At 36.4% G+C, this 14,938-nt stretch overlaps 1 protein-coding gene across 1 annotated transcript in view; it reads left to right on the plus strand.

The window, feature by feature from the left end:
- The window catches only part of HIBADH (3-hydroxyisobutyrate dehydrogenase), an 85,212-nt gene that overhangs the window by 7,105 nt on the left and 63,169 nt on the right, over nt 1-14,938 (plus strand). The window contains exons 2-4 of the mRNA XM_054815587.1: nt 1,486-1,646; nt 6,579-6,688; nt 9,190-9,311. Coding sequence (XP_054671562.1) covers nt 1,486-1,646; nt 6,579-6,688; nt 9,190-9,311 — 393 coding nt within the window. The remainder of the gene's footprint in view (nt 1-1,485; nt 1,647-6,578; nt 6,689-9,189; nt 9,312-14,938) is intronic.

Consider the following 14,938-nt stretch of genomic DNA (forward strand, 5'->3'; position numbering starts at 1 on the left):
TGTTAATTTGTTTCCTAGATTTGACATCTAGCACTTCTTAAAAAAGCAATACCCTCTTTTCCTGACTTATCTCAGTTTGCGCTAAGCATTTTCCCAGTGCACTTTTCTTTTAAATTGTGCTACTTCTCTAGCTATGTAATTGCTGCAGGCATCTGTGGAAACTGTCTCAGACCAAAGTTCTCTCAACAAACCTGATTTATTAAATGTGGCACTTCCAAAATAGTGCTGCAGATGAAAGAGCATGACCGTTGCTGGCTAAGAAGGAGCTTAAAGCCAGAAAGACTTTAAAATGATTAATCAAGTGTTATTGGCCTAGAGAGGATTCTTTGCTAAGCATTGAGACCTCTTAGAGTCTAGATCCAGCTTAGGCACATTTTCTGTATGTGCAGTTCAGAGTTACAGTAGTTCTTTAGTTAGCCTTGTTTCTGGCTGCTTAGTTGCCACATGCCGTAGTGTTTATTCTGCATAACTTTTTCCTTTGCCGTAAAGGAGGAATTATTTTATGTAATCGGCAGAAAAATATCGGCACTGCCAAATTGTGCTGCCCTTGAATTAGGAGCATTTAGAGTGATGAGAGAGTGATTGCAGTAGATGGATACCTGCAACACTACTCACTGTCCAGCATTTGATACGCCTGCAACGCTAGTTACAATTCAGCATTTGGTACTTGCTAACTACTTGTAAAAAGTTACTGACTGAAACTGTAGTGTTTTCTGTAGATAGTATATTATGCTTTATAATTCTGTCTTGGTAGTATGGCAAACAGAATACAATGGTTATTCCTGTAAAGACTTCATCGTTTTGTATTTATGCTCTAGTTTGTTCTAGTTTTCAGTATTTGCTTTTCAACTATAGTGCAAGTGATTTCATGGCTCAAAGGATTTGCAATTATTTATTATGGAGACTTTCACCTTTAGGTTAGCAGCTTATATCTGAGTGCAGTATCAGAAGAATCCAGTTAATATCTGTGAGGGGCTGCATGAAATAAAGTGGCAGCCTCAGTCCATTTCTAGAGACGAGGTGCTATATCCCATGGCTGCAGCCAAAGTTGCAAATAAGGAGCCTGTAAAATATAGATAAAATTTTATTTTGCATATCCAGTTTAGTATTTAGACACATAACAAAATAGAGACAAACCTGCATATGTTAAGTTTGTGTTTGAGCTCCTCTCAGACTGAAGCTCAGACATTAGCTTTCAGGGGCGTTGCTCAAGTTTGATTATTACTATACTTGTTGAAACACCCACATTTTCCTAATTAAAATAATTTTCTTTGCTATGTAGAAAAATCATTCTTGGATTGTACTTGTGATCCAATGTAATCTATAATTTACATTTTGAATTATGTAGAATAGGATGCACATTTCCACTGTTTTTAAGTGTAAAGTTAAGTCAATGAAAACAGATTAAGTGCTAGCTTTTGTTACATTATTGTTACTTATTACTCTAAAATACAAATATATTGATATTTATTGTTTTGAAATCAGTGTGTTCTAGGGCAATGGCTTCCAAAACGCCAGTTGGATTCATTGGGCTGGGTAACATGGGAAATCCAATGGCAAAAAACCTGGTAAAACATGGATATCCAGTTATTGCATATGATGTATTCCCAGAAGCTTGCAAAGAATTTCAAGACTTGGGTGCTCAGGTATAGTAATAAACTTTCTTTATTACAACAATAACTGTATGTCTTGAATGGTTCTTGCATGTGATGTTTTTTAAATAAATGTTTTTCTTGGTTAAGATCACAATTGGAACTAAACCAGCTAACAGCTTAGTGAACACGATCTGAATCTGGGAGGTTTCACTTGAAGCAAAGACACGATTTTACCCTAAGTCATGCTGTTAGCCAGACTTGCTACCTTGTTGGACTTCTCTAGCTGCTTTTTTTCCCCTTTTTATGAGAGTAGGTTGATGGCCTGTTCTTTCACCTCCTTCTTTCTCCTGCTTCCTCCTCCCCCAGGTCTAGATGGCCAGTGGGCCGCTTTTCATCTGGTTCCTACTTTGACCTTTTCAGGTTAAATGACCCTAGTTAAAAATTCCTGCTGGCATAGCTGTAAGGGTTATAGGGACATATGAGCTTTCCTGCTGCTTCAAGGTGCAGTCCTCAGGGGCAGGGGAAAAATCTAATTATTTAAGCGCTTATTCTCTTGGAGGTGAGGAAGGTTATGGTGAGAGAAGAGGAGGGAATGAAAAGGAAAAAGGAGGGAAGGAAATTGATCGCATTAAGGAGGTTTACCTTCCTGCCATATACCCTGTGAAATCTTGGCCCTGTTCCAGTCAGTGCTATTGCTTTTGTTGATCCAATAATATACCCAGAAACCCATTCAGTCTCTCAGACAGTTGGTCATTTCTAAGTGTCTGAAACGTATTTGAATGTTTTTGACATGGTTCAAAGCTATAGTAGTTTAGATAGTTGTGGGTGGATGGATAGGTGCATAAAACACTGAGGCAAGAATATACTTGGGTAAGGAGAAACCAATGCAAAAATACTACTCTGATGTGACAGTGTAGAGGATAGGAGGGAATTTTCCAGCAGTGGCAGGGAAATTGTATGTAGATCTAGATAGAGGAACCGAATGCCTTGGAAGTCTAAACTGTTGGAGCTAATTGCAGCTGTTTTAAATAATGAGGCAACATCAAGATTCTCAAAAGATAAAATGATAAAGTACACCTGTTGATAATTAATTGCGGCTCCCCTTGAATAATTACAGAATCTTGGCCTTAAGTGGGAAAGTAAGCTTTTCAGCTTCTTTTCCTACTTAGTGTTTTTATTTTGTTAAAGCAGCTGAGCCCCTTGGGCGTGACCCAGAACTGTCTTGAGTAAGAGGCTGGGCAAATAGAAAGGAAGTCTGTTTTGAACAATTGGTTGTAGTTTTAATTCATGTTCTGCAGTGGCTGCCCGTTTGGATAGCTTATTGCCATAATAATGGAATCCTCGGTATCCACTGCAAGACTTAACATGTGATATGAAAGGTGAACTGTAATGCTTTTAAAAGTAAAGCCAAAAGTATGTTTTAAGATCGTAAATCACTAAGAGAATACATGGGTAGGCTTAAATACAAATAAAACACACTTAAAGAAAATCTGTGAACATAACTTCCTCTTCTTGATCTATAGGTGTAAATCCTACTCCAACTTTTTTTTCAGAACTTGGAAACTTGTGGGTCCAGGGGGCCTTGTAGAAACTGCTGTAGAAGGAACATTGGGCTCCAAGGGCTGCTTTCTTTTTGGTCTGGCTGGTAGAGTAAAATCATCAGGAGTGTTACAGAGGTGAAAAGATGCCCCCCAAGAGAGAGTATATGTTGTCAAATGTCCATTGTTTAAAGTCAGCGCTACTACCAAGATATAGGGAGGATAACGGATGTTTGATACTAAGTCTGCATATTCTGTGACTCCACTTACTTTAGCCTCTGAAGTAAAGAACTGGGAGGTAGTTTATGTCAGGAGGCAGCCACCTGCCTGCTAATGGTGAATAGTAAGGGGAAAAATGGCTGAGCAGGAACATATGGAACCACTTGGGGTGGAACTTGGAGAAAGTTGCAAGGTTGCAAACAAGGGAGAATACTGAATAGTGCTGTGAGTGAGTAGGCTGCCTCCACACTCTTTCTCTACTGTCTCTCTCCTGTTTCCCATAGTCCTCACTTTATTTCTCACAGAGCAGAGTGCGTACATGTCACTTTGTTTCAGTTTACATATCTTTGAACCCTACCTCAGATTGGGAAATTTGAGAGTGTTACTGAAGTCATCTGATGTGTAAAGCAGCATAAAAATAGGGCTTTTTTCAGTGTATTCAGTCAGAATGGCATTTCAGGCAAGCAGAAATATTAATTGACCTATAGTAAATATAAAGGGAAAAAAAAGGGAAGCATTTTGGAACAAATATAAGGAGATATGCATATTGGAGGGCATAAACCAATGACCAGTACAAAGAAAAGTCTCCCCTTCCAGTTGTGTACTGCAAAAGTTAGCTTGACTAGCAAATATCAGAATATGTACAGAACTTGGTGTATTCTGACCCAATATGGTCTATGTTAGTAATCAGCAATTAGCATTTAGTCTGTTTTTTAAAGTTATACACATATTCTTAATGACTTAAAATGTGTAATGTTTCTTAATACCTTTCAAATCTTTCAACTTTATTTCTAAGACAGGAAGTTCTAAATAAAAAAAAAAAACAAACATATTCTGCTTGTTAAACCAGCAAGGTAGATTTCCTCTGGGATTATTAATCATATTTGTAACAGTACCAGAAAGCAAAGAGTGACAATTCCCATTTCAATTCCCACTTTTTATGCTACCTACTTCAAGGTAGCAAAATGATTTTCCTTTGTATAATTGTGGAAGTACTGTTACAGTCTGTGTACATTTTAATCTCATTTTCTTAATGTAAAAGGCATGTTAGTATTTTGAAAGATATGGATGGAATAAATTAATTTGTGTAGATGATTACTATGTCTTCTGTACATCTGTGTTGCTTAAGCATTGTTTAAATCTGTAACCAAAAAACAGCTATGTCCTATCTACACAGCCAAGTGGAAATGTGAGACTGATGTGGTTTTGAAGCTGTGTGCCCAATATATTATGTTCTTCAGCTTATGACTGAAAGATGAAAATGGGCCACAGAGCCTTCAGCTGACAGCTTGCAAACCTTTGAGAATACTGGAGATAATACTTTCAAATAAGAAGATGTAGATAAACTCAGGTTCCAATTGCAAGCTTCCTTTCTTCTCTAATAATACACGTTGGGACTGAACCGAACCAGAGATACTTGGAACTAAAGACAAAGGTGTTGTACTCCTCTATGAAGTGCTAGGCTCTCCAGTCTCCAGGGAAGCAAGTCATAAAATTAACTAATTGAGTATAGAAGCTTTTCTGCTTATAATTGCCTCATTTATTCCTCCTAACCTTTGTTCTTTGGGTTAAGGTATGTTTCCTTTTATAACTGTGCATTATACCAGATGTTTTGTGTAGTATTAATTTATTCATTCAAAACAAAAATGCATGTTTCTAAGTCCCATCTATGCCAGTTTCTTTATTATTTTTTGAGCACTTTGTTCATTGAGTATATACAGTCTTCCCTTCTTTTACTTATTTTACAATAAGATAGAAATAAAGAAGTTTCTCGTGCTGTATCCCAGAAGTCCTTCAAGATATTATTTAGTATTTCTTACAAATGTGTATTTAACATGCTTTCTTTTATGCTGAGACCTTATAAAAGCACTGTATATAAAAAGATAATATTTTTACATAGATGCCTTTAGTATCAATACCTGTAGTTATAAATAGATAAGGAATGGTGAAACAAGGTCATCAGTTTGTTGATTTGTCTACATTATGGAAAGGAACCAAATTTTGAGGTAGCTGTTAAACTGCAATTTCTTTAACCCTAAAGTCACGTGATATGGAAATTATAATTTATCCACACTGAGTAGGAAGTGCATATTAAATTTTGCTTAAGAGATTTCTTAAAGTTTAAAAACCCAAGGCATATCATATATCTAGCAGATGATTGTAATATTAAGGGTACTCCTCATCATTCACCAACAATAACTGGAAAATACTACAAGCCCACAAACAAAATCTGTTTTCTGCTCATCTTGCTTCCTGCTTGGAACCTAATTCCTTTCAGCAGAACTACCTGAATGAGGGAAATTAGATTTGATCCTCATGGGCTAAAGATACAAGAACAAAGTGTAGGTTTTTTGTTGCTGTTTTCCTTGAGCAATTAATGTATTAACAATGCATTTTTAAAAGAAATTAATTATCTAAAACTACTATTGGACAAAAATCTCAGTGGCAAATGCCTTCTGGGTAAAACTCTGGGTTCTTTGAGTTCATTGGCAAAACTCACTACTTCAGCTGTCAGTATTTCACTTGCTGTGTATGGATCTGAAATACCATACTGCCTGCCTCTGAGAATGAGCTGGGGAGGGTAAGATACCTTTAAGGTTAGGTGTGTTTATTTAACAACAAATAGCTAACAATATCTTTTGAAATTTGTTCAGATATTTTTGGTGAAGGATGCTTGAGCTGTTAATTTTTGTTTTTAAACTGTCAGCCATAATATTGTGAGAAACATCAGTTAGTTTATCTGATTTTTTTTTTAAGGTGAGGCTCAGAGGTGCATTAAATATTTTTTTCTTTTTTCGTCAGTCTTCCTCTTTTCCAATGCTGTATATAAGCCAAGAAAAAAAAAGTGAGACTTTTGTCATCCTTAGTGTTGTTCCTCCTTAGAAACATTGTAGAGTGATATTTTATATAGATGCATGGTTTATAGTGAAACGAAGATCCATAAATGAGTTGATGTGATGCAGGCATCCCGATTGATGGTTGTTCTGTAGGAACTTTCATGACAGGACATCCTTTTCAATTTTTTTATTTTTTTATTACTGGATCCAATTAATTAACATTTCCATTAGGAGAGCAGAGTTTATCTTGTGTTCTAATTTTTTACCTAGCTTAGTTGTGACCAATGACCTGCAAATACTAAAAACAAACTCAGTAAACATGTCTGACATCTCTTTTTCTGGAAGTGGAAGCTTACATAAAATTTTCTTCTTTTTTTTTTCTTTAAAAGGTAACGGATTCCCCCGCAGACGTAGCAGAAAGAGCAGACAGAATTATTACCATGCTGCCTTCTAGTCCCAATGCGGTAGAAGTTTACACAGGAGCAAATGGAATTCTAAAGTAAGAATTTGCTGTAGTCTGGAGAATTCCTACTCAAGGCTGTATTATGTTGTTTATCAAATGATCGCTGTTGCTGTAACTCTTGCTGTGCCTTCAGGGCACTTAACTTGATGTTCTCTTCTGTTTTGTCACTATTTATATTTCTGATTACATGAGTTCTCTTAAACTCTGCTTGCTTTAGAATGTCTTTTGGCAAAAATCTTAATTTTATTTTCAGTAGAATAATAATTGATGTGAATTTGAGACAACTTAACTGACTGTTATTTACCTTCTCATTTGCATGCTTCTTTCACCATAATGTAATACAGACAAGTATAACTAGAATATTTGCGGGCAACAATTATTTGTTCAAATGCTTTTTTTCTGTAACTTAAAATGCTATAAATGAAACATTTTGAAGAGACGCTATTATGTCTCATGATATTAAAGTGCATTAACATGGAATAGCTGACAAGGCTTTACTGATTTCTACTCTTATTGTCTGTTTATTACACAAGAGTTTGTTTAATCTGAAACAGTGTTTTTTAACTTTTGCAGAGGGATTTCCACTGAGCCTAAAATCTGTAGTTTTCAGAATTCTAATACTCAGAGTTTTTAGACTTGCCAAATTAAAAAATAAATAGTATTTTAAAGGCTCTTCTGGCTATGTGTGCACTGCTCCTAACAGGCTGACTAAGGCTACTCAATACCTTTGAGAATCATGTAGGATCTTACAGCTATCCAGGTTAATAATGGAAAGGAGGAAACATAGAGCAGACAGAAGTATGGTAGATTGTCTAAAACCAATGATAGCTTTTTTAGATATTGATTGTGGGCAATTTTAAGGTGCAGTATTAGAAATTAGGGAAATTATTAGAAAATTAAATAGAGGAGAGAGATTTTCCGTTCTCCTTCCAGTAGAGAAAATAATAGTTGCTTCCTTCCCTTACTGTCCATAGTTTAATTCCCCACAAAGTAGGACTGAGCAGATCTAAGTATCCACAGCTTAGACCCTTCAGGGAAGAAGAGTAATTGGATCAGTCCCACAACGCTGGGCAAACAGCTGCAGGAGAATTGCATCCAGGTTGGCAGTGCTTTGAAGACCGATTGGCACTGATTATACTTGCTGGTATAATACAGCTAGTTAATCATTTGAGAACCTAGATGTGGAAAACATTGTGGGGAATAGAGGATGCGGATAGCAGTCCTGTGCTGCTGCAGTTTCTCAGCCTCCATATTCAAGAGAAGGAAGTGTAATTTGACAGTAGTGGTTAATTGTCACTCTGAGTGACCTGGTCCTTGGTGAGTGGCTTCACTTTGATTGTTTTCTGAAGCTTTTTAAGCTTTACTGAAGAACACATTGATGCTCTGGAGTGTTTAAGAGTTAACTTAGTCATCCCGCTGTGTTACCAAGGAGCCTGTGCCACTGCATGGTTTTTTGAACATAAGGGTAAATGATGTAGTCTTGTATCTGCCACGCTGGTTTTCGTTTGCATGTGTTCAAATTAACATGCAGCAGCTCATCTCTTCTGTGAAAAAGGACAAGTTCTGTGTATGTGGCACTGTTTGAGTCTGGAGCTACAGCAGGGTCCACAACTGTATGTATATATTGAGAGACTATTTCCAGCTATGTAGGTAGTTCAGTTCAGTGAAATTCACTCTACTGCCAACAGTGTGCAAGGCACAGCAAGGCTCCAGGCTCTTCATCTGTCATGTGTACCTTTAAATTACTTACCTTTTTATGACTGAAAAAATATGTTGTTTGATTTCATGGTGTTTGCTGACCTAGTGGATGTTAAATCATGTCTTGAATGGAAAGAGGGATAAAAATATAATCAATTTTTTATTGTTGAGAGCATTAAAAAAATTTAATTGCATTTCTTTAAACACATATACAACTTTTTGTGTTCTACAGTTTAGGATACAATTCTTCTGCCTATGTTTACTAGCTATCAGTGGGAAAACTTAACATTTTTCTCCATGCTGCACTTCAAATCTGCAGGGGGTTTTGTGGTGTTAGTTATGATCATGATGTAGAATAAATCGTAGCAATTATTAAAAGAATGCAATCAGGCTATTCTGATAAGAACTTAAAATATTGTGTATACACATATAAAGAAAATTGTTATATATGAAACTTTAGGCTGTATCAACATTTAGTTCATTTGCTTAGAATGAATCTTAGGTGATCTGTATATGATATACTGCTTAAGCTTGCATGACGGCAGGTTTTCCTAGTGCACCCTTTTTGTGTAATTTTTTTATAACAGTGTTTAGGAAGAACATCCTTTTTTGTGTTCAGGTTTTCTTGTGTTTTGAGTCATTCAAAACTGTGCAGTATAAATACTCAGCAGTATACATACTGAGCAGATCTTGCTCAATTGAGTTTAAAACATTGTGTTTATTAGTGTACCAAGAACTGTCTGTGCATTTATCATGCTGAGGAAAGCCAGTGCCATGGTTATAGTTGCAGATGTCTTGTGCAACAAATACTTAATAATAATAATTAATCTTTATTTTAGGAAAGTGAAGAAAGGCTCATTGCTAATAGATTCCAGTACTATAGACCCTGCAGTTTCAAAAGAATTAGCCAAAGCAGTTGAAAAAACAGGAGCTGTTTTCATGGATGCCCCAGTTTCTGGAGGTAAGACTTCATTAACAGTTTATGTCATACTGGACACGTTGTCTCTTTGCAGTCTCAGCCACCAATTTGTGCCCTTATTGGTACATGTTGCTTGTCTTTGCTATATATACATTATTCTTTTTTTGTTCCATTACATTAAAGAAATTTATGTTATTTTAGGAATATTTTTAGAGTTTAGGATTATGCTTTTGTGTTAGACCTGGAGAAACTGTGCTTTCATGTGATACGGAACAGTTTAACTTCTTTCATAAAGTTATATTTTTATGCAGGTATTCACCTCTTCAGTCTCCATCTGTTTCTGTTAGGGAAAGACTGTTTGGTTACCATTAAGCAGTTCTGCTACTTTTTCATTAATTAAAAAGGAGAGAAGGAAGAGGGGAAGAAAGGATTTCATTGTCAAGAAAAAACAGAGCTTTCCTCTGGTTTTATAACAGTTGAAGAATGGGGTGATATTTATCTGTTCTTGAAGTTGCTAACTATTGATCTTGTCAGTATTTCATCGCTTGTTAAGAAATAATATAAAGCAGGGAAGTATTTCATTTTGTGGACAGAGGAGAGCAGAAGCGTAAAATCGAGGTTTGAAAATGAAACCATAGCTGATTGTTACTATTGTTGAATTCTTCTTTAAAACCTCTAAATTGGAAGGTGAAGAAAATCCATTTTGTGTGGGAAAATCTTGGGCTTTTTACAGTCCACTCTAAAAATTAATGTAAGTGGCATCGTAAGAATTCTTTGTTTTCCTGCCTTTAAAGAGGTAATTCAGAGAGTTATACCTGAAAGAGAATAAAAATGCAAAGGGTAGGAGAGAATTTGGCCTTACAGAGTTTGTCAAAGTTATGAGGCACAAGCAAGAAAGAGCATAGCCTGAATTTCAGATCATGAAGATGAGCGTGGGTAAGGACATCTTTTGTGTGGTTCTCTTCAATCCCTTTCCCTCAAATACGTTGTTTACCTGAGGGAATTATTTACCTTTTGGAAACTACAAAGAAAGAAAGAAAGGTTTGATTCCAAAACCGCCCTAGCTGTTTTGGGGGTTTTGTTCCTTGAGAAAATGGTAATGCCAAGACTGGGTTGATATAATAGCATACAGTTGACTAGTCTGAATACAAATGACTTTTTTTGGTGTTAGTGGTTTATCTGAATACAAATTATTTGGTGTTTAGTGTCAGTTACAGATTGAGTGATATTCTGAAGGAGGGGGAAAGGATTGATACTTCACTTTCTAGTACATAATATGTTTGTGAATGCCAAGGAGCATTCTGTACAAATAACGTTTAAAATGAGCAGTTACTAGAAACGTGGAGAAGTTAAGTGTGTTAGAAAATACTTTAATCTTATGCTTTGTTCTTGCTATCACATCATGTTTTTGGGGTATTTTTGTGTGTCCTGACTGCATTGTTGGCCTTGAGACAAAACACTAAATGGAGAAGTATGCTCAGCTCTCTAGAAATTGGCAGGCATTATTCTGTTGCTGTGCAATGCAATAGATTTGGCAGGAGTCTGAGGGAGGGTGTTTGTGGGATACAGTGAGGAGGAAGAGAAAGCAGCATGCTTGAACTGTTGTCTTTAGACCTGTCTGTTTACTGACTGTTATTGCCAGACAATTCCACTTGTGTTTTTAGGTATTTGGGTGTTGCCTGATGGACGTTAATGTTTGTCCACACTGTGAACAAGTTATTCACAAACTAATATATTGAAAATTGCTTGGTCTATAATCCTCATGGAGAAATAGCAATGATTTTAATGCTGTCTTAACATTGCAAGTGAAGTATCTTTAGGCCTAGCATTAGTGCCAGATTTTAGTGGCTTGTTTGCAGCCTTACCCCTGAAAGATTGTTGCCCTTTATCTTTTTCAGATGGGCCTGCGTGCCAATGTAGTAGTGTGGTCTTCGTAGGATTGGCCTACAGCATTTACTTGCAGCTTACAGTCAGGACCCATTAAGTGGAAGTTGATGCACCAAGTTACTGTAGTGTTATTTTGTATTAACTGACTTTGGAAAATACTTCTCATCCCAGTAGTTGAGTGCAGATTATGCTGCTAATGCTGTCTAGAGATAGCAATCGCTTTACCCTGGGATTAGGATCTCTTGCAGGTCCACATGAGAAAGTTGTGTCACAGTTCCCAGTGCTGCACTGATTTGTGGGCTCTTTGTGAGCATATGACACATGAGGAAGCATCTTCAAAATCTGTGTTTACTTAATGATCTTTTTTTAAATCTAGAGGAGTAAATGTATCTTTTTGCAAAGTTTGGTTTCTGCATCTTTGTATGTATAAAAGGCTTTTAAAGCGCACATTATCACAGAAGCATATTTAAAACTGACTTCTGTTGGCACTGGAGACACTACTGGCTGAGTAAGAGATCTATATTTAGCCTTTAAGAATTGTGTTGAGTTTCTCCTCCCACTGATTTCACTGAAAGTATGATACAGATTCTCACCGTGCAGTCCAGAGCAAACTTTAATAGCGGTTTCACTGATGCTGTTGTAACATTTCTCTCTTTTTAATTCAGCATACAAAATATGCATTGTCTAAAGTACAGCGGGTGAAATGTTGGGGGTTTTTTTGTTTCTGATGTGATGCTTTCTTCATTGTAAGCATTGTCAGTGTTCAGATACTACCTTTTCAACTTTTTTTTCCTTTCCACTGATTCTTGAAATATCAGCTCCTCTTCTGCTCAAAATATGTTGCACTACATTCTGCTGGAACTTCATAAAAAGATGAGACATCTTGATTTGCTTTTCTGTTTTTGGAGGTATGGATAAACTGTTTTCAATTCTTTTGTAAGTATGGTTCTTTAGATCTGATAATGAAACTTAGGTAGATCTTTCCTCTTGCTGTCTACTTTAGCCAAGATAGTTGTCAATAAAAAAGTCAGACTGCTAATTGTCAATAAGAGCTGTTATGTAGAGAACTGTAGTCATGCTAAAATGATAATAAATAGTAGAACAAACCTTCTTTTTTTTTTTGTAGGAACCATGGGCTGGAGCTGATTAGAAAAAGTTGGAGTTTCTATTCCAGCTGTCATTTCAAACTGTTTCATCTTATAGTACTACTTCCATAAGCTCCAACTAACCATTAAGCAATGGAAAGAATATGGGTAGTAACACTAAAAAATTGAGACTTCAGCTCTCTGGTAATATAGAGTAAAATGTGAGTCCTTGAAGGGTGAATTGCAGACTTATTCCCTGTACGGCCAGATCTGTACTTAACATGGAGGAAAGAAAAAGAATGTTTAGAAATACCGTGGAGCTCTTTTCTTTGATTTCCTTTCAAAGACCAATATATTTCATGGTTCCAGCTTTAAAAGAAAAAAAGGGATGCCTTCTCAAAACTGGAGAAGTAAATGTATTTCAGTGGCATGATCAGACTGATAGAGATTAAATAGGTCAAACAGAATAATTGGTGAATGTGTTTCTCTTATTTGAACGTTGACAGTTTCGTGCAGTGTCTTTTCCAAGGGAAGCAGAGGAGAGGGCCTTGCAGAAGACTTAAGACTATGTTTGTGCACACTAACGTTTGCAAAGATGATTTGAAAGGTGTTTTAAGACTAAACTAATAAAAAATAGTAATGAGTGGTTCAAACCACTCATTGCATCTCTTAGCTTGTAAGTTGTATTGTAATAAGGAAGCATCATCAATATGTTTGCTGGAATAAAGCTGGTTTAATAGACCTCTTTTTGTTGGAGAGCCTTCGAAGAGCTACTTTTTAACTGGTTTTCCTAGGTTGTATCTGCTCTATTTCTTTAGCTTTGTGCATTTTTAGAGAAATGCAATGCACTTCATGGAAGTGGAAGAGTTGGTTGGTTGATTCAGTGTCTCTAATTTGAGAGATTATGTACTTTTTTAATAAACAGAAGGCATGAAATAAGGAATCTCCTGTATTGAGTGGTAAAGAGGTTTTGTTTGGTTTTGGCTTTTTGGCCTGCTGATGCAGTGGTTGGAATATCTGTTTAGATCCTTGAAACACTGTCAAGACAAAGCAGGTTCATTAACTTAGAGCTAGTAATCCTGACTCATCCCCCTCAAGGGCAAGTGTTGTTATTGGTGTGGAAAATATCTAAAGGTTTAGCAATATTTGCTCCAATGTCATTCTGGATTTATGCTTCAATGCTTTATTTTTTAAAGCCTGAACGCGTGTACTCAGAATGGCCACAATGTTCTCTGTCCCCCTGGTACCGAGCATAGTATTTTCACCTCCCTTCTTCTGCTCTGCCTCAGTCAGTCTATGTCTTGCCTAATCTTTTCTTTCCTGACACATTTTTTAATTTCTCTGTTTACATTTTTGCTGAATACATCTGATCATATAATTTTTTTGTAAAGTTTGTGATCTAGGTATGTTTGTGATCTAGAAATTATGATGTACAACCTTAATGTTAAAGGTAGTATGAAAAATGTTATTGAGTTATTCTGAAATATAAATGAGATAAAAGTAATGCAGGAAGTAACTGATAAAAAAGGGAAGGATTGGGTGAACTGATTTAAGGAAGCTGAAATGGCGACAAAGAAATACTTTGAAATCTGAGATGCTTAAAAAGCTTCTGATTCCTAGTAACTTATGTTTTAAACTATTTAAATAATAGTTTGTCAAAATAAAGCTAGATTAATAGACCTCTGTTGTTGAAGAGAAGATGGAAAGGAATGAAGATCTTCAAAATCTTACACACTGGCAAAATGATTATTTTGACACTGGGGAGGGAGGAAGTATAAACCTCGTGCAGAAATCACAATGTTGGCAGCAGCCGCTGTTGCTGAAGAGTTAGATAGTACATTTACTGATGCGCTGACTTTGCGAGGATATTTTTCTTCTGTGAGTCTATTATGCTTTTTATTTTATTTTATGGAGAATGCAAAAGGTAACAGAAGGCAAGGAAGAATAAACAGGTTTGTCGAGACTATCATCTAAAAATGTTCAATGGGGTGGAGACAATTACCCTACAATGACTAAAAGGGTGGAATGACTGATTTTATTAAAGTATAGTGTATATTTTGGCTATAAAATCGTGTGTAGTCTGGCCAACTAGTGACCGATGTGTAGGGAAACGTATCTGTCTCCATTTATTCGAAGCTATAAAGATGAGTTATTCAGGCTGGCCCAATGGGATATAACCAGGAATAATAGGCTGGAAATTATTAAGGAAAGAAAAATGCATGCTGTGTCTATCAGGAAAAACTTCCTAACGACATTCTTCATACACTGTGGAATAATTTTCCAAAGGAGATGGTTGAAGCCAAGTATCTCGACATGCTTTAAACTGTACTGGGCAAAGTGCTAGGAACTATTCTGTAGGGAAAAATCTTTAACTGGCAGGAGGATGGCTACATGATCTAATAGGTCTTTTCCATCTCTAATGTCTACAATTCTGTTGTGTTCTCACACATGGTGTTCAAAAACAGTTAAAGGAAAACTGTCCAGATGGAAGTTAAAAATCCCTGTGGCACTCTTTGAAAAGGAGTAAGGGATAACTGCAGAATTAGAGCCAACATTCCTTTTCTCAGTAAAACTGGTTCTAATATCCACGGCGGTATGTGAACTGTTACCGCATTCCTAATAGCTGCTCTGTTTGCTTGTGGTTACTTTAATGCTAGTATCTGGCTTATCCTGTCAAGTGTTCTGAGATACACAGAG

This window comes from Grus americana, chromosome 2 (genome assembly GCF_028858705.1).
Source record: "Grus americana isolate bGruAme1 chromosome 2, bGruAme1.mat, whole genome shotgun sequence".
Taxonomy (NCBI): Eukaryota; Metazoa; Chordata; class Aves; order Gruiformes; family Gruidae; genus Grus; species Grus americana.